Source organism: Sesamum indicum, linkage group LG3, assembly GCF_026168435.1.
Source record: "Sesamum indicum cultivar Baizhima isolate 11 linkage group LG3, ASM2616843v1, whole genome shotgun sequence".
Taxonomy (NCBI): domain Eukaryota; kingdom Viridiplantae; phylum Streptophyta; class Magnoliopsida; order Lamiales; family Pedaliaceae; genus Sesamum; species Sesamum indicum.
The window spans coordinates 21100018-21124241 of record NC_142659.1 but is presented as its reverse complement, the minus strand read 5'-3'; the positions used below and the strand labels follow the sequence as shown (position 1 = coordinate 21124241).

General features: G+C 34.4%; 3 protein-coding genes across 13 annotated transcripts; 1 reads left to right on the top strand and 2 right to left on the bottom strand.

Annotated features, from left to right (window-relative positions):
• Positions 1 to 3756: 3756 nt before the first annotated feature.
• LOC105158294 (proteasome subunit beta type-4) lies at positions 3757 to 7330 on the top strand. The gene is made up of 7 exons (XM_011075003.3): positions 3757 to 3913; positions 4024 to 4088; positions 4325 to 4401; positions 5139 to 5268; positions 5392 to 5551; positions 5650 to 5835; positions 7015 to 7330. The coding sequence occupies exons 1-7, from the start codon at positions 3908 to 3910 to the stop codon at positions 7126 to 7128; spliced, it is 738 nt and encodes a 245-aa protein (XP_011073305.1). The 5' UTR covers positions 3757 to 3907; the 3' UTR covers positions 7129 to 7330.
• A 565-nt stretch (positions 7331 to 7895) lies between these two features.
• LOC105158293 (uncharacterized) lies at positions 7896 to 15092 on the bottom strand. Of its 4 annotated transcripts, none has more exons than XM_011075000.3 (9): positions 14922 to 15091; positions 12348 to 13802; positions 11922 to 12002; positions 11350 to 11430; positions 10144 to 10281; positions 9531 to 9590; positions 9371 to 9436; positions 9033 to 9281; positions 7896 to 8485 (listed from the first exon to the last, which is right to left on the bottom strand). In XM_011075000.3, exons 2-9 carry the CDS (start codon positions 13615 to 13617, stop codon positions 8265 to 8267), a joined length of 2166 nt encoding a protein of 721 aa, XP_011073302.1. In that variant the 5' UTR covers positions 13618 to 13802; positions 14922 to 15091; the 3' UTR covers positions 7896 to 8264. The 4 variants fall into 4 exon arrangements, with proteins under 4 accessions (XP_011073302.1, XP_011073303.1, XP_011073304.1 ...); XM_011075001.3 differs by having other exon boundaries at positions 10144 to 10275; XM_011075002.3 differs by lacking the exon at positions 9531 to 9590.
• Positions 15093 to 17470: 2378 nt separating this feature from the next.
• Positions 17471 to 23845, bottom strand: LOC105158291 (phosphatidylinositol-glycan biosynthesis class F-like protein). Of its 8 annotated transcripts, none has more exons than XR_016064972.1 (11): positions 23656 to 23845; positions 22681 to 22877; positions 21571 to 21890; positions 21426 to 21491; positions 21278 to 21320; positions 20309 to 20363; positions 19842 to 19890; positions 19655 to 19722; positions 19441 to 19549; positions 18318 to 18561; positions 17471 to 17734 (listed from the first exon to the last, which is right to left on the bottom strand). XR_016064972.1 is itself a non-coding variant. In XM_020692206.1 (11 exons), exons 4-11 carry the CDS (start codon positions 21841 to 21843, stop codon positions 18448 to 18450), a joined length of 777 nt encoding a protein of 258 aa, XP_020547865.1. In that variant the 5' UTR covers positions 21844 to 21890; positions 22379 to 22572; positions 22681 to 22877; positions 23656 to 23845; the 3' UTR covers positions 18180 to 18447. The 8 variants fall into 8 exon arrangements, 7 of the variants coding, with proteins under 7 accessions (XP_020547865.1, XP_020547866.1, XP_020547867.1 ...); XM_020692206.1 differs by lacking the exon at positions 17471 to 17734 and adding an exon at positions 22379 to 22572 and having other exon boundaries at positions 18180 to 18561; XM_020692207.1 differs by lacking the exon at positions 17471 to 17734 and adding an exon at positions 22411 to 22572 and having other exon boundaries at positions 18180 to 18561.
• Positions 23846 to 24224: the final 379 nt, after the last annotated feature.

Genomic DNA, 24224 nt, shown 5'->3' with positions numbered 1-24224 from the left:
TAAGTTGTAGATGTGTTTCAGTCACGCATATAATTATTAATTGATTCGTATACGAAAAATTTATTTTTATGATGATTTTAAGAATTAAGAATGGTTGATTGCGACTTAATTACAGTTGGATCGTTATAACAAATGAATATTGTGCATTTATATACAAAAAGTTTGTTTTTATAATGATTTCAAGAATAAAAAATAGTTGATTGCGATTTAATTACAGGAGGGTCAATATAACAGATGAGTATTTGTTGATTCGTATACAAAAAATTTTATTTTTGTAATGATTTCAAGAATGGAGAATAGTTTGTTGCAATTTAATTACAGTGAGATCGTTATATTACGTGTCCAACAATTAAAAATGAGAGAAATTATTGTGATTAACAACATAAAGATTTGTATACGTATCGATGGTTGTGTTGCAATTTAGAAATAGTTGAATGTAAAACATAATTTCAAGAATCCTTAATTAAGATTTTCTTGTTTACTATAGAGGTCAAATGGTGTAATAATTTAGTTTTCAAGGTTTAATTGTGCTTTTCTGAATTTAAATGTAAGGTTGAAAACCATGTTCTTAATCCGAATTCCATTTATGTACAAATGTTGTCTATTTAAATTACATACTTTTAAAAAAATATATTGATTTAACTTAGAATTTGTCTAATTAATTCTGTATATATAATCGATCTGTATATTGATGTATATTTAATATTTTGTTATTTTGTGTTCATTCATCGTTTATACATAAATTTTATTTTCAAACTTATTTCTCATAAGTTTGAAAATTATTAAGAATGCGATTTATTTATACGTAAATACTAGCTAAGTGCACTCCATATATTCATATGGTGAATGCATCATGATTTTATGATTCCAAATCTTATTAATCGTATTTAAATATACTTACAATAAATTATATCATGAAATAAAATACTCTAAGAATACGATAAATAACTGTATTTATTTCAAAATATAATAATTAAACAGATATAAAGCGGAGATTAAGCGAAAATCATGTGCAGTTGGCCTTATTACAAACATGAAGATGATCTAAAACTACACAGGGTTTGCCTCTTTCTCAAGTCTTTCCTTTCTTTGTTTTTGTTTGTGGATCCTACAAAGAATAACTTCAATAGGGAGATTAGTGTGATAAAGTGATGATTGATTGTCAGCTTTTAGGGCAAATTACGGCCAAACTCTTTCACATTAAGTTCAAATACATAAATAGTTTTTATTTTCAGTAATATTATAAATATATTATTTGATATGTAGTTATAATTACAATTATGCCCTTTATTTTAGGACAAAAGCTTACACAAACATCTCGAAACATCATTATCCAAAAACGCCCCTTGTGGGTGTACCTGTAATTTTGCATGAGGTAAGAGATATTTGTGTCTTCAGTTTTTATTGTTATTTAATATTATCTATACCTCTATATAATTAGTGAGCATCATTTTGTTGTTCAAATTTTATGATCTGACGTTCTTATTTATTCAGAATTATTTTTCTCTCTCTTCAACTTCTCGTTTTTATTTCTTTTCAACTTTCTATTTCTCTCTCTCTCTCCAACTCCCACAACTCTTGGCTGGGTGGGTAAAAATAAATAATTCGCATAAAATATTAAGTAGTCCATAAAAATATTTTTAAAATTTTAAAAATATATATATAATTATAATTCATAATTCAAAATGTCATTCTGGTCAATTCACCACCAAAATTGAATAAAAACCTGATGAGGACTAATGAAATGAACCCGTTATTAAAATTAATGAGTTATTTGTAATTTCTTCAAACCTACAAAGATAGAAAACTACAAAAAGATGTTACTTTCTCGACCTCCAACCACTATAATTCTGAAGTAATATTTTATTGCATTTATTTACGTACCATTAGTTATATAAGTTTTAAAATATTCCTGAAGGTATTTTAGAGTATAACGACCTTTGGAAGGGGAACAAAATTGAAAGTTCACATAAGTTTTGCTGATATCGATCTTTTTGTACCAAAATCGTGAGGGTAGGGTGCGATTATAATCAAAGTATTTTATAAGTGGATTTAAGTTTAATTTCCAAATTTAGATGGAATAAAGTGTGATTATACTATTTCAAATGGAGTTAAGATGTAATTAATGCAAAAATCAGTTCAATTATTCGATATTAGGATTAATTAAGTATGCAATAAATAAATGTACAAAAATGCACTTATTCTTGTCTCCTTAAATATATCCCTTAGGCTTATGAGTTAATGCAATTTCACTCATAAGATAATGACTAGTAGCACCTATCTTCTATTGATTTTTATTATTTTTAAATATTTGTATATGATTTTATTTATTGATTCTATTATAAAAATATATATACTTCAATTTGTTAGTCACAAACATATTACTATAATTCCATGCATAAATACTGTGTTGTTTTCACATTATGCACATGTGTCGAGTGTGCTCGACTGCTAGTTGTATAGAAAAAGTTGGATAGCATATTAATAAAAATTATTTGACTAGCGTAATGGTCTATTTATTAAACAGAAACAAACGTTAGAGGTACTATATGTAATTGTCAAACTACAGAAGATTTACGTATGATTACACCAAGTATCGGAGGATGGCAGTGTAATTATTTCTTAAAATAAATATTTAATAATACATTGTTGAAAATAAAATAAAAAATATTTTTCTTTAAACTTTTATTTTTCAACCGGTTAAATAAATAGGGTGTTCGGTTAAACTTATGTGGAACTCTTATAAGTTCCTACGTCTTGTAAAATATTTTAAAACCTTAAACATAAAATTTTAAAGTGTTTGAATAAGTAAGATGCTAGAGCTTATATGGTAAACTCTTTATATTGTAATAAAAAATAAAAAAAAACATCAAATTATTACAATTTATAATCATACAAATCGATATTTTTGCTTTGATGCGGGAGGAGAAAATACATCAATTTATATGAAGGATAAAAATAAAATACTACTGAAATTGTGAAAATATTGCTGTCTTGTATTGTATTTTAAAATTAAAAAACATAAAAGATTTTACAATAAATGATGGGCGGAGCTTACCTTTTTTTTTTTTGCGAAAAAAAAAGAGTTTATAAAATCCTAAACATCTTATTTTAAAATTCTATAAAATTTATAAATTGTCAAACATCTTATAAGATATTTTGAAGAGCTTAATATGCTCAACCAAACATCCTCACAATTGATTTAAATCAAAAGCATATGCAGTTCCTCATCAATTTATGGCTTCTGCAACTTATTGATAAAATTATAATATTGAGTCGTTTCACAAAATATTTCGTCTTTTTTTTTTTAATTTTTATTTTTGTATCAAAACACTCTCAATTTTCACAACTGCTTAATTTATAATTTTCTTTTACAATTTATTATCATGAAAAAAATATACTTTTAGTACTATAGAACATAATTTGATTTGTACTTTTGATCCCATATTTTACTGAATTAACATTTTTATCTCATAAAATTAAAAAAAATTGCACACATGGTCTCATCTACTGATCAAGTGGGACCAAATTTGTTAAATTTTGAGACTATATTTGTAATATTTAATAATTCTGTGGGAATAAAAATATTAATCAGTAAAGTGAGGACCAAAGATGCAATAGCTCATATTTTATGGGACAAAAAGTGTAATTTTTTCTTTCTCACCTTAAAAAACAGACGACGTTGCAAACATCCCATCTTCTTAACTGCTTTCATGGGCCGAGTTTAGAGCCCAATTTGTTCAACCGGTGGCCCAGGCCCAGTGGTTTCTTGAGAGAAGGGAAAGCTTTGTTCATACAGTAGCATACGGAGTAGAGAGCACTTTGTAGGAAGATCAAAATTGCTCAAATTCAGGAAGAAAGAATTTAGTTAAATCTCTTCAGTTCGTCAAATCCTGGTACTACGAAGATGAATGTGAGTGTCGTCTGATTTATTTTTGTTGTTTAAAGTGTTAATAGATGGCCGTCTATTTTTATTTTTCTTGTTTTTTGTTTGATTAACTTTGGGAATTTAAATGGTTGCAGGTGGCCGATTCAGCTCCAGCTATGAACAATTTGCTCGCCTCCAATGCGGATTCTCAGAGAACTCTGTATGTTTTCTCTCTCTCTGATCGGACACAGTCTTCTTGTGAAGATCTGATTGTTTAATTTGATTAGAGTGCTAGCAAACTAGGGTTTTAACTATCCCCTTTTTGAAGGTTTATACTTTCTATATCTATGAGGTAATGTGAGCAGCTGCTTTTGTTCCTGGCTGCCCTCGGCTTTCCTGGGGTTTGGGTGGGTGGATTTTATGGAGTTTGTGATGAAGCTGAGTTTTATGGCATAGGTATCCGTACGTGACTGGGACCTCAGTTGTTGGCATAAAGTACAAAGATGGCATTCTCTTGGCTGCTGATATGGGAGGTTGAATACTCTTTCATCTTGTTTTGATTTTTAAGATAATCTACATGTTGTGGAGGAGACTGTTTTGGCAGTATCAGAAATTCTAATTAAATTTTAGGGAATTATTTGAATTATGAGAAATTGAAATGATTAGCTCCAGACAAGAAAGAGAATATTTCACTGAAGAAAAGCCCATGCATGTTGGATATGGGTCTCTCAGTAAATGATTGGCTTAGCATTTGTATTGGATTTTGGATGCATCCGCCGGTAAAGGTATATAATGGTAATCTGATCATTGAACTTGACATGTTTCTGTTAATGTGCTAAGATAAACCTCATTTAATTATCTTTTGCAAAAGATCAGAGAAAAAGGAAACATTTTCTGACCCAATATGAATTTTTGCAAGTCATGCTGAAATATGCACTTAATCAACCGGAAGTTTCTAGCTAACCACCGACTTCCCTATGGAATTGTAATGATAAAAGTTTGATATATTGAATATGGGCCGATAGGTGACACCTTTATTTCTTGGAACTGGTGACAATGTCGTTAATTGAGCTGTGATAAAAAGGTTGGTTGGTACAATACGCCCCCCAATATCAATATGTATTGTTTGCAGGAAGATATTCACCTCTTGTCCTTGAAAAGTTAGCTTGCAACACTCTTCTCATTGTTGATTACTTCACTTACCGATACTCATTTACCTTCACTAAATCCGTAGTCGTGTGAGTGTTTTTCTAATGATTTCGTTTAACAGGTTCTTATGGGTCCACTCTTCGCTATAAAACTGTTGAGCGACTAAAGTCAGTGGGAAAACATTCTATAATTGGTGCTAGTGGTGAGATCAGTGATTTTCAGGAGATAATGCGATATCTTGATGAGCTAATGTATGTATTGGAAAAATTTTAAAGGATATTTCATGTCTTTCTCATTAATGCTTTAAGTTGGGTTGGTTGATGATGATGCTTGTATGCGTTATGGGAAATTCTAACTCTGTTTTGTGAATGTAGCTTGTATGATAATATGTGGGATGATGGGAACTCCTTGGGTCCTAAAGAGGTCCATAACTATTTAACCCGGGTTATGTATAATCGTCGTAATAAGTTCAACCCATTGTGGAACTCACTTGTACTTGGTGGAGTTAAAAATGGACAGAAGCATCTTGGAACGGTACGTCAAATTGTTATATGCTAATCTTTTTTGAGGTGCAGCTGAGAGGTGGTCTGGTTTCCTTGTGCTCTTATTTGCTTTATGTGGTATAATTTTAGGTTAACATGATTGGTGTACATTATGAGGACAACCATGTTGCAACTGGATTTGGAAATCACCTAGCACGTCCTATTCTACGTGATGAATGGCATGAGAACTTGACATTTGAAGAAGGTGTAAAACTACTGGAGAAATGCATGCGTGTACTTCTGTATCGGGATAGATCAGCTGTCAACAAGCTTCAGGTTTGATTCATCCTCAAAGTGAAATGTTTGAAAGTAGCTCCTTAAACATATGGTACTCATTTTTAGGTCATATTGCTAATAATGGTTTTCAAACACCTTAAGGTTGTCATTTTGTCCATTGTTTTCACTTTAAGAGATCTGAGAGGTACTCTGGGAAATAGAAATCTTTCCAAAAATTATTTGGTTAATTGTGATATTTTGTTTTCGTTCATCTTCGTGATAGTCACCATTATTTTTCTGTTACTTTAGCTGAGATAGTTGCTATAGCCTATAAGTCGCATCTGGAGGGTTCCAGGGAGTTGTTCATTGTCGTAAAGTGATCTTTGTCTATGTACTTTTCAGTCATGGTTGTAACAACAGTGGGTGATTCTTGTTGTCTGGTCGTTTCAACTAGATTATGTTCCCTGAAATGAATGTAGGTGCAAAAATTAGTATGAAGGTAAGAATATTCGAACAAGAATGACCCAGAACATAGAAAAAGAAATCCAACTAGAAAAGTTCTAGCTTTGGCTCTTTATTTCCAGAAGGCTTGAAATAGAAAAGAAATCCAACTGGAGAAGCTGTAGCTTTGTTCCTCACAAACTGACCAGATTTCTTTCATGAAAAATTAATGGTGTGATTTTGTGGATATGCCTGAATTAGAGGGGAAATATAACTGCATAGAGTATGTTGAGAATTTCAAGGCCATGCCACTTCTCTAGATTCATTTGGGGTGCATGCATGATAGAGGGTGGGTGATGAACGAACCCATGCCAATGCTTTCCAATTGAACGGATTCTAGAAGTTGACTGCTAGATATGCAGAATGAATCTAGATTCAAATGTGTGAATTCACGGAGTGTATTTTAAAATAAATATTGACAGAACTTTAGATGTTATTGGTTTATAGGATCAATCTACTTCTAATAAAAGGTCAAACTTGTGACCTACTATGGAGAATAATTGACTTAAAGGTACAATTACAGGTAGAATGGGAGTTTAATGGTGAATAATAGGGTAGAGGGAACATACACAAGATTTGAAGTTAAATGGCAGATCTGAAACATGTTTCTTGTAATATTACCTATATTTGTATTTCTTATGGGGCTGCACTTCATCTAGGATACTTATTGTTGAACTTTCTTTTTATTGATATATTACTCCTTTTAGTGTGCCCCTTACGGTTGGTTATAAATCACAGATTGCAAGAATCACAGAGGACGGTGTCGCAGTTTTTCCGCCATACTCATTGAAGACATTTTGGAATTTCAATGCTTTTCAGAATCCTACTGTGGGTGCTGAAGGCTCGTGGTAGTTAAATGAGTCCCAAGATACATTATGCACTCACCAAGTTTGCAGCAGGTTCATCCTGTTTGACCTTGTACTGAGTACAGGCTAGATCTGTGTAATCTATTCTAAGTTTGCACTTCTTGTGTTTGTCTAAGAAACCTTTCTTAGACTTCTTGCTATATGTTTGGACAAAATCCATTAAATGAAGTTTTTTCCCCCCTTGCAAATTTGATGTTGTGGTTCTCATGGTTCATACAGCTATTTGCATGGCCTTTCACTTTGAACCCCATCAATCTAGACGTGATATTCTCTTGTGGCCTAGCAAATCTTAAATTGTTAGTATGTTATATGAAATACGGTCTTGTTTTTAGGACCTGCAGAATCGCAAGTACTGTATTATACTTTAGGAAAACAGCTTGTAGAATTCAATTATTTAATCTCCAAATAAACTCAGACAATTGTATGTTGGCATGTCAGATATTTATGCAATAGTCTATACAAATTTTCTTTCAGGGCACTATGTGTAATAGTCTATAACAACTTCTCATATCAGCAGAAGCCGGACAGCTCTGGTTTCATGGACGTCCTGCTCGCCCAACCTGGAGACGGTACCACATACGGTAGTGGGCTCTTGAGAACATGAATTATTGTTATTGCAATTCAATTATGGTATAGGGAATGTCGAAAATGAGATAATGTCTTGATACCGTCAATTGTTATCATGCTACAATAATGAATGACAAGGCATGCTGTGCAAATAACTATTGCTGGTTGAACCGTTGAGACTTCCCATTTGAACCCTATTAATTTTAATAACGAAGGAAAAACTTTGCAGTTTTAGGATGATAACACAAGTTTTTGCACAGAACACAAAAAAAATTGCTGCCTTGCAAGAAGATAGAAGAGTTTGGGCAAAACCTAAAGGATTGTCTTTAAGCTAATAAGAGTAGGATCTCTTGTACTGACAGCAAGGCAGTACGCACATTACACTTACACTTTCACAATATAGGTATACTAACCACCAATATGGGACTAAGGGGCATATCTATGTACAGTTCCATGAACTATACCTAGCTCCAGCAGCAACAAAAGAATTCCAATTTTTACCTTTGTCAACTCCCCAGCAGCAAAATTTGAGATATAATCATGCGCAACAAGAAACTATGTTTCACCAATGGCACAAGGTATGCAAGGAGGACTTTTTGCTTGGTTTTCCGGAGTGATCACTTGCAAGCACTGATCATGAAATGTATGGCCACAAGGTAGAACAGCAACAGCTGGTGGAATAGCAGGCTGATACACTGGCCCTTCTGCTGTAAATGAGAGATCCCTCTTGCACAAGAGACACTTGTGCCCAGTTGGTTCAAGGGGTGCATCAAAACCTGCAAACATGTGTAATTGCCATGTTAGTTGTTTGTGCCGATCATTGCATTAAGATCAAAGAACATATAGGAGTTGCATCATAAAAACTTGCATGACTTAGTTTTACCCTGGATGCAGAAAATATCACTAAGGAAATGATATGCAAATAGCGATCAAATTTTAAAGACAATTAAATTTCTGTAAAGAATCATTTAAAAGTGTCCACTCTCCACGCCTCTATCCACTATCTGATAAATGTGGTCAGAGGAGGGGGATAAGAAAACAAAAAATTCAAGGCCAAACATTTGCACCATCCATATACAAGAGGTGAAACATTAAAAGAAAAACAAGGACTTGAATGCAATCCAACCCCCAAGAGCGGTAAGTCAAGATCAATGCACTTCTCAAGAAAAATAATACTGGCAGACATATGACCATGATGTAATGTTAAACTTGTTAATTAGAGAAAGACGAACTTCAAAACTACCCAAAAACTCATAAATATTTTACTTCTGTTGTTTTGATAAAATATTAATGGCATAAGAAAGAGCGAATAGCTACTCCTACCTTGCCATTTTACGTGAAGAGGGGCAGGTGGAATATGAACTGTTGCTGGAATAGAGACCGGAATAGCTGGAATGATCTGCCTTTGGTGGGCTACTGAATGATGTATGATAGGTCGAGGAAAGAATTTCCTATGTTGACCCAGGCATGCATCTGGAGAATTTTCAGTTGCTTGCCTTTTCAAAGATGGATGAGAAACAAAAGGAGTAACCTGAGGCCTTACATCAAGTTTTGCAACAGGAATAACCTCACCTGTAAGGTGGAAGAAAATTTACAACCATTACCACAAGAATTTTCTCCTGTAATTATAACGTACATTGGAAGTGGATGACAATAGATACCATTAGAACAATCAACTCTAGGGAAATCCTTCGACAATTGAGCCGGGACGCCATGCTGATGTTGACCTATATTGATCAATGGCATATTACATCAAAAGATCTACTTAAGAGCAACAGCCTAACAGAAGGCCCATCGTGGACTACAGTTTCACAGTATTACCCGAGGGTAAAGCGGGCCTACAGGGATTAACCTGAGCAGCCAAATTGACTGGAGAAAGCCCTGGTAGAAATAGAAGTATGGAAACCATGCAAAAATCAGACATTGCCACGACTACTGAAGCAAGACAACCACAAGAAACAAAGTTGACAAGCAAATACCAATGTTAAAAGGAAGTTCGAACACGGTTTTGAAAATAATAATGAATCCATAATTTTGAGTTTCTCCAGTTCCTTTTGTCAAGGCTGACAGACCCAGGACCTTCCTTGGCTTTGCTTTGGTAGTATTTATTTATTTTTAACCAGCATGCATAACTTTTGACATATGTTCAACATTATTGTACCACATCTACAATCAGATGAATGGATGAACTAATGCGTGTTTCTAGTAGCAGCAATAGCCTGTTGCTTTAGACAAAGAAACATTTCATTCTAAGCAAAGTTCTCTAGTACTTTCTCTTGCCATTCAGTGGAAATTCCATTTGGGTAAAACTTGGAGAACATAATTCAAATTCAGAACCCAGAAGTTTAACAAAGAGAAATAGATTCTAAATATGAGACTAAAAATGATGTCAAACTACTTACATAACATGTCTGATTGATGGGTAAAAACACACCTTTGCCTGTTCGAGCTGTAGCAAAATCATTAAGTTGAACTCCTAGCCTCTTAGGAAATGGTCCAGCAGCAGACTCAAAAGTGCTACCTTTTGAGACCTGGAACCCAATTCTCTTAGGAAATAAACTATTCCCTGGGGCTTGAACAGAACCAACACTGTGAGAAGTATGCAAATGCCCCCAATAAAAGAGAAACTCATGAAAAGCCTAACAGTAACCACAGATTTACATTTCCAAAGCAGTAAATAAAGCCATACCATTTTAAATACTAATACGCTACATGCTTTTTTGTTTTTTTGGTACTAATATGCTACATGCTAAACTTAGATAATTACTTATAAAAGAAGCTTACACGTTAATGCTAGAAAGCGTCGACAAAATGCTGGACAACCACTGCTAAAAGAAACTTGACTGTACATTAGGCTATAGTTGAATAACTTATTACGTAGAACTTTATCAGACAGACTGAGAAAGAAGAATTTAATATTGTTTTCTGATACTCATCCTACATTCTAAACCTTGTTCTTTCCCCAGGAAAATAATTCCCACCAGAAGGAAAAAAATTTTAAACTGGCACCAACCAGGTATTTGTTTATATTATACTCTATAAAAGCATAAATATGGTACTATACATCCATTTTTGCTCTCTTCACTACTAAGGGCTCTTCTCAATCCTCCTTAGAGAAGAAGTTTCAGATGACTCAGGTACCATAATCCATGATATCATCTCATTGATAATCATATCAACTCCTCCAAGATACAATGGATATTGTCTTCAATTTTAATCTAAGAAAAGGACATTGTATGCAGCTTAAATTTAGAAAAACAAAAACTGTAAACTGGAAGTACCAGGTATTTATTTATATTATGCAACAATGTAAATATATCCATTTTGGTTCCTAATCAATAATGGCTCTTCTCAGACTCTTCTATGCATAAAAAGTTCCAGACGAAGTACCACGGACAAATCAGCCTACTCTAATCAAATCCAGTCCTTCAAATATACACTTTATTATATTGTATTCAACTTAATTTATTAAATTCTGAAACTCCATCAGCACCTTAGTTCTAGATGGCATGTCAAACAAAATGCCACTTCTGTGTTCTCAAGGTGAATGTGAGCATTTTTAGTAAAATTGATAGAGAATAAAACTTCTCGTGCTGATATTACTGATTCAAACATAATTGGAACTGCTAAATGTGCTTACCAACTACTTGAACACTTGGTGGGGAAGAACCAATTACAGGAACTTCTACTCTGGTACCTTCTGCTAGTGAAATCACACGTCCTGTGTATTAAGGGCACAATAAAACATTTTAGAAAAGAAACCAATATATATAGAGAGTAAAAGAGTTTTTCAATGAGCTAACCATATATTAATAGTTGATATTAGTGAACACATCACATAAATATTCTATCCCATTCCCTATGTCCCACTGATTAACCAAAAACTTGGAAGTAAAGGTTATAATCAGCATAAGTGCTGACAAAAATGAAACAGATCAATACCAACTAGTTGAGCACTCAGTGAAAAACAAACATCAGTTCTATTTTGAGTTCTTCCACCTTTGGCCATTGCAACTAGTTTTTCTAGAAGAAAAGTCCAAAATATAACTGTTCAGGAAAGTACATCCGATTTGTAGAAATCTATAATGGTTGATATTAGTCGGTACATCAAATAAATTTTCTACCCATTCCTTCTCCCGCTTTTCGACCAGAAACTTAGAGATGATGGTCTTCATGAGTGCAAGTGCTGATAAAAATGAGATACACTCTTACCAACTGGCTGAATACTTCCTGGCAAACAAATACCAGCACCACTTTCAGTTCCTCCACCTTCGGTCAGTGGAATAAGTTCTCCTGTAAGAAAAAGTTCAAAACAGAACTATTTAGAAAAGCACAACTCATTTGTAGGAGTCGGCCACAATTCCATGGTTGATGATTGAACATATTCTGATAAGAAAAATGTTCACCATCTCACTCCTAGAAAAAGATAAGGCGATACATTTGGTGTCAAAAAGTTTTCATAGGATGACTTGCTTTAATTGGTTTTGATTGGTCATTTTCTGAACTCTAATTTTAGTTTACACTGGTTTAGGAAATGACAGGAAAGATGAGCACATGGCTGAAACTGAATGTTAAGTGTTCACAGATCAATGTCATACTCAGATATTGTCAGAAAAAGAAATGATAAATATGAGTCACCTAATTGTGCATGGCTAATGGAGCTTCCTCTATGCCTGTCCCGAAGGTAATTTCTTGAAGATTTGCATGAGATATTAATGGAACTTCTTCCACAGTCCTGCTGTCGGGATACAGATTGGCTTGCAAAATTTGTGGAGTTAGTTATTTCTGGTTGCCGGGTAACACATTCAGGTTGAGAGATTAATGTGCTTCTGAAAGGCAATGAAGATGCAGTCGAGTCAAATACAGAAGTATCATGTTTTGCTGAAAAATTCAACTGCGGAGCAGCTTGTGGTGTTTGCAAGCTAGGAAACGGCATTGGATTTCTGGTACTGGTATCTCCGATAAGTCCACCTCCATAAGAAGTGGATATCCTGCCAGCCAAATTAGATGCTGAACTTGATAATCGACCAGCATTAGTTTGTATCCTTGCAGCTCTACCCGTTAAGTGAGCAAGACTGAAGGGGTTCATCGGACTTTGTCCAACAAGAGCACTCTTAGATTGGGAAGAAACAGCATCCTCCAATTTACTGGCAATTTCTCGAGAGCTGAAAATAGTATTGGATCCAATTTCTGTACCACCTCCAATTCCAAGAGTAAGAAACTTCCAATCGACATTTTGTGGAGAACTAAATGGAAGAGGAACAATGTTGAGATCATTTTTATTTCCTGTAACAGGAAAATTATCCACAAGCGGCAACACCGATGAGCTACATTCTGAAGAAGAATATTTTCCCCTCATCTGTGATCCGCTAATTTTGACCTTCTTTGCTTCTGTTCCATGGGCCTTTATAGGATAACCTGTGGTAGCCTCACACCTCTGCGGAATGAAGTTCATCTGAACGGCTGTTTTGTGAGAATCCATAGAAGAGAAAGCTGTGTTCATCAAAGAATCTGACTTGATAGCATTATTTCTATCAGTTGCATGACAAAGTTCATTAATGCTCGAGTCAGGATACGAGATTGCAGATTCTCTGTGGAAATCGGACATGTCACTTCTGACACTCATCAAATTTGTATCAGTCTTGTAATTTAAGCAATTGAGATTCCTATAACCACCCAACCGATTATTCCCATTCTTGCACTCTGGGTACGACAGACAATCTCCTTCATGCTGAGCAAAATGAGTATAACCAAGTGAAATAAATGGGAAATTCATAATATCAGCTCCAAAGCTATTAGCACCATGAGTCTGACCACCACGATCAGCTCCAATGGGTTTAGTAGTGAGAGAAAATTTGTCCTGCTCTTCCTTCGGAGCAGTCGCAGAAGGTGGATTTCCACATCCCATTTGTTTGTTCTAATCAAAATGTTGGGTAGTCTAATGCATAAGGCAAAGCAGATGCACAGATGATCAAAGCAACAATTTAAACTCTTCTGGCATGATGCAGGAACACTGCATTTCTCATGCTTCTTTCAAAAAAATTTAAGCAACTTTGCACTGACATTGATGCAGAGGATGAAGAGATGGGGAACCTGTGCCATATGACAAAAAGGGGCATGAGCTGTATAGTTACAAAGATATGGGTCAACAATCTTTTCTTCCACACTGATGAACTTTGACAAACAATTTTAACAAATCAAAACATAACTTCAAATACTCCTGGTGCTCGAAAATATTCTATGCAGCTGTACAACTCTGAAAATATGGTTGATGGATACAACCCAAAAAAAAATCAATAAAATACCAAAAAAATGGGATTAAAAAGCAAAATGCATGGTTTGAATTATCTGGCATAAAACCGAGACGCATCATTTAACAAATGTACACACTTTCAGAAATATCTCTATGTGTGTGAGTGTTTTCTCTTCTCCTAATTAAGGAGCACTTTCCATAGGCCCAGAAAACTTAATTTGAGCTTTGAAATCAAGAATAAGAATCAACAGGATTTGTTAAAAAAACAGCCATACACTTTCATTGACAGAAATAGCTATACAAAAAGGAGAAAGAGCAGAAGTCATTGCAATAAAAGGAACAATAATAATGAAAGGACAAGTTACAAGTCTCTCAAATAAACACCACATAAAAACTAACCTTCTCCCTCACAAAAAGTAGAAGTTGCCAAAAGGAGGAGGAGGAGAAGAAGAAGACACAATTAGCAAGACACTTGTACATGTAAACATGTATACACACATTCCATTATAAAACATATACTCGAGACCGAGTGTCTCAGAATATATAAGCAGTTCAGAAAGTATCACACTTTCAAAAGAACAAAACATCAAAATTCCAAATTTCCCTTAAATCTCATATGAGAAGAAAAAAGGCAAACAAAATCAAAGCAGGACTTTTAGCTTATAGATATGCAGACAGCATATACACACTCGTGGAAACCACAATTTTCTTTTTCAATCAAGCGCAACTCTAAACACCCCATGATTTCATACATCAACACCAACTAACACCAAAAATCCAAATCCAAAAAAAGGGTCCTGACCACACACAACCTCAGTTACCAAGAAATAGCTCAACACAACATCATCAATCAACGCAATCAGTACATGAATCCACAACTCATACACACACATCAGCATAGAAAAGTTTCAACAAGGCCGTGTTCGGGAAGGATTAAGGGGGTTTTCACAATTTCATACCAGCGACGAACTGGTGGGATGGCGTCGATTGAATTTTTGTTCGGTGATGAAAGAAAGACTTCTAAGTGATGACCGATGAGAGTGACGAGTGAGTGAGTGTTTAGAGAGAGAGTTTTCGAGAGAGAAAGTGTAGTAGAATGAGACAGAGGTGTCTTTTGGCGCTTAGGGCAGTGAAGAGAGAGAGATTTAAAGGGTTCGGTCTGTGGGCCCACTCTTGGCTTTTGCTGGGCGACACACGTGTCAGAATAAGAGACCCTTCGGCGCTTCAGCTATTTGCTGACGTGTTCTTGTGCTAATACGATCGATGGTGACTTCTCACTCTGTCACAGTCCAATACCAATGGAGCAGTCTGAGCATTTTTAGACACGTCGATGGCGTGATATTAACGCGGAAATTCGTAGTCCCGTCTTTTCCCGCGTTCTAAACAGCATATTATGGGGGTGAAATCGCAATTATTTGGAAAATTGAGTACTGAATTGACATTACGTAAACTTACATACTTTATTTTTATTATTTGTTTAAATAATAGTTTTATGGTATTAAGCAATTGATGAACAATATGTCATTGATGGTGACTTACTTCTACTACTGCAAAGTTGTCGAGGATTTGTATTCGTTGCAATTAAACTCAAACCCTCATAGTTGTTAGAATATGTCCTTTTTTATAATATGGTATGAATATCATCTTAGCTGTAATAGGTGTGGAGTCGGATCGAGCTGTCGTATCGTATGTGTAATTATTTAAAAATTGATTGAATAAATATGTAATATTATTTTTTTATTTTATTTTTAATAATAATTTTTATCTTTTTTCCATAGTTGATAAATAATTCGTCATTGACGGTGACCTAGGACGACCAATGTCTTTTACATTTCAATTGGTGGAAGCCCTGAGGGGTGGGGTGTAAGAGTTTCTATAATGCTATGGAATGTCTGAGATCAAGTACTAAATCAATATTACACATTTCAAAAAATTTAATAATAAATTTTGTCGTACTTGACATTAATGAACGTTGTGTGCATTAACTTTCACCAGCTCTACCAACGCAAAGTTGTAGCAATATCGTGTATCAGCCTCTATAAAATCATGAGCTTGTAGTTGGTATGAGCAAATTTGTATGCACATGATTTAAAATGTACTAATGGAGTAAGATTGTATGGATCTTTGTTTTTATGTGTTTGTTGCATCTATTACATAGTCATGTTCTTGTTTTTACGATGTAATTAATGTTGTTGTATTTAGGGAGCAATTAAGTATTACTATTACTCGTCACCCACTTTTAATAAGATAGAGTTGTAGAAAAATGTCGTTTACTTATTTTGAAAATGATTCATATTTAATAAGGTAGAGCTATAGAAAACTGTATTTAAATATGTATTAAGTTTATGGATTTATGTTGTGGAAATGCCTGAAGTTGGTTTACTATTTATCTAATCCCCAAACAAAGTAAGAAGCAAATACCAAAAAGGCTACACATTTCACAAGTGTAGCAATGTAGTATATTTACTTTTGCTAGTGAAATTTCTTCTAATCCTTATGTCCAAGCTTATGGGCATACCTTGCTATTTTGTTGTTGAAAGCAAACTCTAGAATGTTGGTGCTTGTCACATAAACTAAGTACAAACGTAGACGATAAGGCATTTTAAAATATCAGTAAGACGATTTTTTGTTGACTAAGTTTATAGAGTTTTAAGAAAATCTTACTGAATACTCTATATGAAGATTGTATAAATCTTCTTCTATTCAATAATATAAATTGATGGAACAATATTCAGTTTGATCTTATCCATCCTGGCTTAACATTTAAATTTGGACATTCCAAGTGAGAGCTCCAATCATTCGTTTATGCAAGATCTCATCACAATGTTTTATTTTTATTTGCTTATTTATCATATATATATCTCAAAATAAGCATAAAACATCCAAGGCAAACAATAACCAATGCGCGGGGATTCGAAGATAAAAATTTAAAAATTATTTTATTCTATTCTCCAAAAAAGAACGACAGTCACACAAGTAGCGCACTGAGTGGTAGTCGAAAATTACAAACTTTTATTACTAACATCTCATGAAATTACAGTATTTATTTCATCTAAGCATTCAAAAACTTATCTTGAAAACAAAACACCTTCTAAGATATTTAAAATAAATACGATGTTCGCCATTATTTTATCAAAATTGTTTTGACTCATCCTTTGTATTTTGCAAAGCATATTTAAATCGCTTCAAGATAAATTTACTTGTTTTCCAAATATTCTTTTTTTATTGTCCAAAACCAAACAAAATCACATAAGCAAACAAGAGAGGAGTATCAAAATATTAGAGGGTTAGATATTAGTTCACCACCCACTTGAAGAAAAGTTAACCAATAATAAGTGATGAGCTAAAAGATGAGATGGATACCACCAACAAGAGGAAAAGGCTAATGACCTACTTACTTTCCAATGCAACTATTGAACCTTTGGTTGTGATGGGAATTGGATATTGGAGTCCAAACTGTGAGAGAGTTGAAATTCAGTAATAAAAACAAAAAGTACAAGGACTAGGATTAAGTAAGAATATCTGCTAATGCTTCTCCACTAAGAAAATAACCATATAAATTCAATGCAAACATCCCTCAAAAAGCATAAGCCAGAAAACCAGAAAGTGTGCATCTGTAAAAAGCAAAGATCCTCAAAAGGCAAAAGCAAGAAAACTCAAAAGTGTTCACCTTGTGAAGAACCCTTTTCCACAACCAACACTGCATAAATTACTCATGGTAATTGGAATTATGAATGTGGAATTCCAGTGGGATAGAACTCAGGAACATCACCTGAGAAAGTTGAAAGCATTTCCTGATTTCAGAGAAGTTTCAGGGAACAAATAATAAGTAATTGACAGAAGCAAAACATTTTAAAGGTAGAAGAAGCATTTTGCGAAAATTTACCACAACTTACTTCATGAAACATGTTCATAGACATAGTTTGTTTATGAAACTTTTATTAAGAATTATCTCAAGAGACTTCTTACTATCTTTAAAAGAGACGTATTATATAAACTGAATCATTATATTTTATCTGTGTTTAATACATTTTACCAATCATATTACTATTATTATTACCATTTTATCTCATATTCAATCACGTATTGAAAATCATCTATGTTTTTCGAAGATCAGTTTTATTATTCTTTTCTTATTGAAATGAGACATCGAACAATCACAACCATGATATTAACATTCTACTGGGAAATAATAAGAAAAGCTTCCACCCATCACCTCAAAGAAACGAAGCAAATATAGAAGATTAGTTTGCAAAGATAGTCAACAACAGTCAAATCTCTTAATTGGTTCCTTAACATAATCCAAGAATAATGTAGGAGGAGCTTATGAAAAAAAAGCATTCTTCCTGAAGTACCCAAAACATTTGCAAAAGCAACTGAGATATGTCAGCAATACAGCCTTAACTATGGGACAAACTTCATCCGAGCATTGTGAATCAGTGCTACTTTGAACCATAAAATTATGCTATGAGATTTCTTTCCATATTATTCTCCCTTTGCATGTTTTCTTTGGTTATTGTAGACCACAAATCCAAATGATACTACCAATCCAAGCAAGTAGCCGAAAATAGCTCCATATGTCACACAAATCGGCCACTCCTGCATAAAATACACATATTCCACACATGAGAGAAATAAAAGACTTCGAGTGCATAACGTTAAAACCAAGAATAGTAGACTGCAGTATTAAACTTTTGAATTGTTTAAGCAGTAGTTGAAAAGTTAGATGAATTCTTGAATAACCTCAATGGCCATCTTAACAAACAACATCACTAAAACAGCCAACTAGAAACTACTGAAAATGTTTTTGGTCATCTTCGCAATATCTTTGCTGCTCTAAACGAGTTTGAAACATTAGAATATTTTTAGAGAAAATGATAACAAATCTAATGCAGTTGATGCTCACTGATATATAGTAACGATGATAAGTTGACGGGTTTGTGTAAATTGGTTTTGTATAATCATAATAAAGCTGGTGTATAAGATAAGGTAAAGCCTAATTGCCATATCCAGCTAACAAGTTGAAGAGCCGAGCAACATTTCAGCAGTCCCAATTGAAATACCTCAAGTAACAATGGAGCTTGAACTATTTAGTCGCAGGAGAAATGGAGAAGACAGATTCCTCTATCCCTCTCTAATTACTTTCATTTGTTAAAAGAATATGAACATTTTAAAGTGCTCAAACTACATCTATGAGCAATATTTCTGCTCCCAGATGACGTAAGATTCTATAATCTGGGTAGCTGAAGGACTTCAATTATTTGAATTCACAAACAAAGATTTAAAGGTAAAGAACCAATGTGCCCAGTGTAACTTTAGCTATAAACGTTCAATAGTAATCGACATGCATTCTTAACAAAGAATGAAGCAAGAAGAGCTGAAGCAGTTTTCTAGAGTAGATTGGGTCCTAATGGGGGGACCCTGAAATATCATTTCAGGTTGGAAACAAATATATGCATAGATGCCAAGGTCCCACACCTGCCAGGGTCTCTCCCAGTCAAGAGGCATAGGCCACGCACCAAACCAAGCCCCAATAACAGCACCATGTGCAGGGAAACAGATCATAAAATCTGTAGATCCAATTGGCCTGCAAGTGGGAATTGTGAACCACTAAAACCAATAGAAAATACTCCATGGATAACAGATAGCACTTGCTAGGAGAAAAGATCTCTAACGACATTAATAACTTTACTTTGTCTGAGCAAATATTCGATGCCAATCAGTCCAAGATGAACCAAAAACAGAAGCTGCAGGGACAAACTGCAAAAATCGCGATAAAAATTTGACACTCAAAAAAGGTAAGAAATTGTTGAGATCTGACACTGTAAAATGATCTGTGGAATAGAACTGGAGGAAGATAGATGTAAAAGGATATATACCGTGAAGACTGACATGAGAAGAGACCAGTGAATTGTCTTTGTAAAGTGCCTGTATTCAGTGAAAAAGGTAGAGTTCAGCAACTATTATTCATCATGTGTAAGATGATACAAACTTGTTTTAATTCTACAGTTGCCCTGATCTTATCGCTGTTAAATTTGGACTATTTGATACTGCGACGCCCCAGCAGCAGTATCCTAAACAGACATAACATACACCACCCCAGGAACTCTATCATCTCCCTCCAGATGATAAGGATGTTTCTCACATTTTGGAAAATTTTAACTAGAGTGACAGTCCGAAACCAGAGACTGGAGACTTGAAGGTACTTGCTGATCTATGGGAAGACTTGCTGATATTCTAGAATACGACAGATTGGAGCCACTTCGTCCAACAACAACATGAGTTCAATTTTTAAACTTCTGATGAGAGAATGGATAAACATTTATTGTAAATCGCCATCACATACTGAATTCCAACAGGTGCACCTAATACAATTGCTCCAAGTGCATTCACTAAAGCACCTGAAAATACAAACATAAGACATATCTTAGGATCCATCTTAGTTGGGAGCAATAATGCATTAAATTGGCAGAAACGGGAAATGAGTTTATAAGTTATTTTTCTGCTCATTAATCCTAAGTTATAAACTTCCTAAACATAGTAACCCTTAAGAGATAATGCTCATATCATAGATCTATACACACATAAACAACACATGAAGCAACAGGGTCTTTTCTAGCTTCCGAACCAGACAAGCATTCTAACAATCCAAGCTCAAGGCACCAGTATACATGACTGCATATTGGCAGAAGCTACAGAGCATCAATTAGAACCAGCCACGCCATGCTTAAACACCATTTAAGGATAAAAAATTCTGGAGTTAAGCTGGATCACTGATTATAAGCTAACTAGAATCTAAGAAATAAATCAAGCAACAACTTCAGAGCTCTTCTGTTATTCCTAACAGAGAGACAGAATAAAGCTTGATTCAGAGGGGGGCCAAACACACTAGAAAGGACCCAATTCAAGTAACAAAACAAAAACAAACTATAATAATTTGGCATCACGTACATAGACCATCTTCTTTCATTCAGTCCTTTTGAAGTGCCTTACATGTTTATACATAACCACATTCTCAAACAAAGTCGTACTAATATAGAAGATTATGCCAATTCAAATGGTTCAACATTCATTCCTATTAAAAGTGATGCCTCCAAATTCACTTGAATAATTACTAAGCCACAATCATATTATATCCTTTTTCAGCCTCTGATTGTCCCTTAAAGAAAACTATTTGCCCATCAACCCTGTTTAACAAAACGCTTCTCGGGGACACAGCATTTATTTACATAAATAATGTAGATTATCTACTTATCCTAAAGTAGACAGAGGAAAAGATAAAAAGGAACATCTAAGTTGATACTAAAATGCTAACCGGCAAGCAGACCCAGCAGTCCTCTCACTATGGCTTTGACATTCTGAAAGAACAGACAGAAAAAGAAAACAAAGAGACAATTATCACACGGAAACTTAAAAATAACACAATACAATAAACGCTGCCAATGACAAAATACTGGAATTACAGAGCATTGATCTGGATTTCGCCTCAACAGACTGTAGACTAGGATCACCACTGAAGCCTCAATAGCCTGAAAAGCAATGGGAAAGCATCTATTACTACATAAGATCAGAAGACTTGGCATATGAAATCTCTGGAGGCTTACATACCCACACTACAAGGAGGGTTTGGGCTGAATTTTGGATGAGAGAAAGGGAATAAGAATTGAATGCCACCCAGAAAGCTGATGGTAAGCCTAGAGCACAAATGAGATGCAATAGCAGCAACTTCAGTGAAGATGCAAAAGGAACAGCTGCATCTGTACTTTCAGGAGCTTTTTTTCTTGGGTGGTTCATCGGCTGAAGGAGGATGGAAGATGAAGGCGACGATGAGGACCCGAATTCTAAACGAGATGTTTCTGTTTGTCCACCAACTTGGCTCATCGTGGCCTATCCATCTGTCACTCTGTTTGAAGGTAGACCTCTTTGGGCTGATAAGAAAAAGAACACTTCCTTTAGCCTTTTCAGTTTTAATTTTATACTCCTAAACAAAAAACAATAATGGGTAGGATTCATTGGCTTGGAATCCTAAAACAATAATATCTGTGAGCAAACATGAGAACATGAAAGTTTTTAACTATGGCCTCTTTATTATGTAAATTTTATTAAATCTGGTCCATTCATCCAGACTGATTTATGAACATTACAAAGTATAAGAAATTGTTTCTTTAAAATATACATTTCATTGAATAGAGAGCAATCATATTACAAACATACCTAAACAGTCTAATTTAACTATCATGGTAATAGGTAAAGCAATATTAGCTCTTGCTCGTATTGTAATTTTATTCTCTTTGTAATATTTGGAGGTAAGGTTTGATAATGTGCTCTTCAATGTAGCATTGTGTGTAAACGTCGACCACCTAATTGTTATAGCATTTGATTATCATAAAAATTAAATCAAACTATGGAATCCTACATTAGAAACATCTTTCTCTCTTGTATCCTTGCCTATCAGTGCCATGTATAACGTAATCAAGAGGTAGAAATGCAAGTATTTTCACAGGAGAAAGACATTGTTTCATGCCCTTCTTTTTCCTGCTCTAGGTATTGAGGCCAACTCTTCTGTTCCATACTTCTTCATTTGCTCTGCTATATCCAAAACACTGACACCTACGAATCCAAAACAGTGAAAAGAGAGGTTTTCCTTCTCATTTGTTTTGAGACTGTTTAAAATGACAAAAGTTGATACTGGTGTGAAGAAGAAAGCTGAGATTTTACTGGTAATACTTGAGAAGAAAGCGAATGTGGGTTCTCCGCTGATGTTGAAGCCTTGAACAAGAGCTTTGAGCAAATGAAAGGTGAGAAGGCTGCAGTAGCTACATGCAAGTCAATTCTTCAAGCCTTCAATCCTCATATCCTTCAGTTAAGAGGCTATAGCCACCACTCAGGGTGAGAAGTGGATCCTTGACTGATGCCTTAGAAATAAAACAATAAATTTATACAATTCTTTATCATGAGGCTAAGCTCATAAGACTTAATGCATTTCAAATATTTCTGCACTACATGCTAGTTCATTTTAGTATTCATGTTCCTTTCAACTTATGTTTTAGGTGTAGCATCAAGATCACAGGCTCAGCATGAAAATCTTAAGAAAAAGTCCAAAAGTTGCCAGTGCTTTTATATAATAAGAAAGACAAACAGAAAATCTAAGGTGATCATTATATGAAGAACAGAAACCAGCAATGCATAATTAAACTTAATAACTAGATTGGTCATACAAACTATGAAGAATGGAAAACCAACAACGGGAATATGATATGGGATAAAGCTTTCAACTAATTCAACTATTTACCACACTAAATGCAAACTGCCAATCACACTGATCTACTGAATTTGAATCAGAAGCCCTAAATTGGCATTCCCAAGATGTGAAGTTAAAACCTTAGATAAACAATACCGCATTTCCAAGGATCGATATACTTTGTTTTGCCTTTATTCATTGCTAACAAATATCCACTGAAAACATTTTCTCACATATATGCATTCGCCAAGTGGAACAATGACTTCTGAAAACTAATACCCGAATTTTCGAAAGAAAGGAAATATATATTAATCAGCGAGTTACTCTAAATTTTCAAGAAAGCAGCAGTAGTAGCAAGCATAAAAGAAACTATCATTCAGATGAAACAAAAAGGAAATCAGAAAAGCCAGCAGGGAAAAGAAACTGAGAACCGGACAGAACTAGATGCATACCTTGCTGTTAGATCTTATTGTTGGATTGCCGACGCTGTGGTGCTTGCAGGCAATAGCAGAGCGGCGACCGAAAATGGTCAGAAGGTAGAAAGAGAAGGCGGTCGACGGCGGGTGGTCAGAAAAGGATGAAAGAAAACGGTTTTGTCATTTGAATTTCTTAACTTATGCCGTGTTTGAAAGGGTGGAATATCTGTATGTAATTTTGGTCTTTTTTATTTTTCATCAAAGTTAAAAATGTAATGAAATTTTAAATCGTCAAAAATAAAATAATTTGGTATTAAACAAAAGTAGACAAGAAAAGAGTGATAAAGTAGAAATGGCAACAAATTGGGGTACAATGTTTGAGTTCAAGATTTTTTAATAAAAGTTCTCTGTTTGAAGTTTATGTATATATGAGTTGGATGTGTACCTCAAAAAACAAATGGATAATTACATTCTCCTTCGGTGAAATTTGGTATAATTATAAGTCGATTTTATGTAGTTTGATTCAAAAATTTATATTTGATACTTCTAAAGTTTGCTCCTGTCTAACAAATAAGTCATTTTGTTAATTAAAATTTATCGAATTT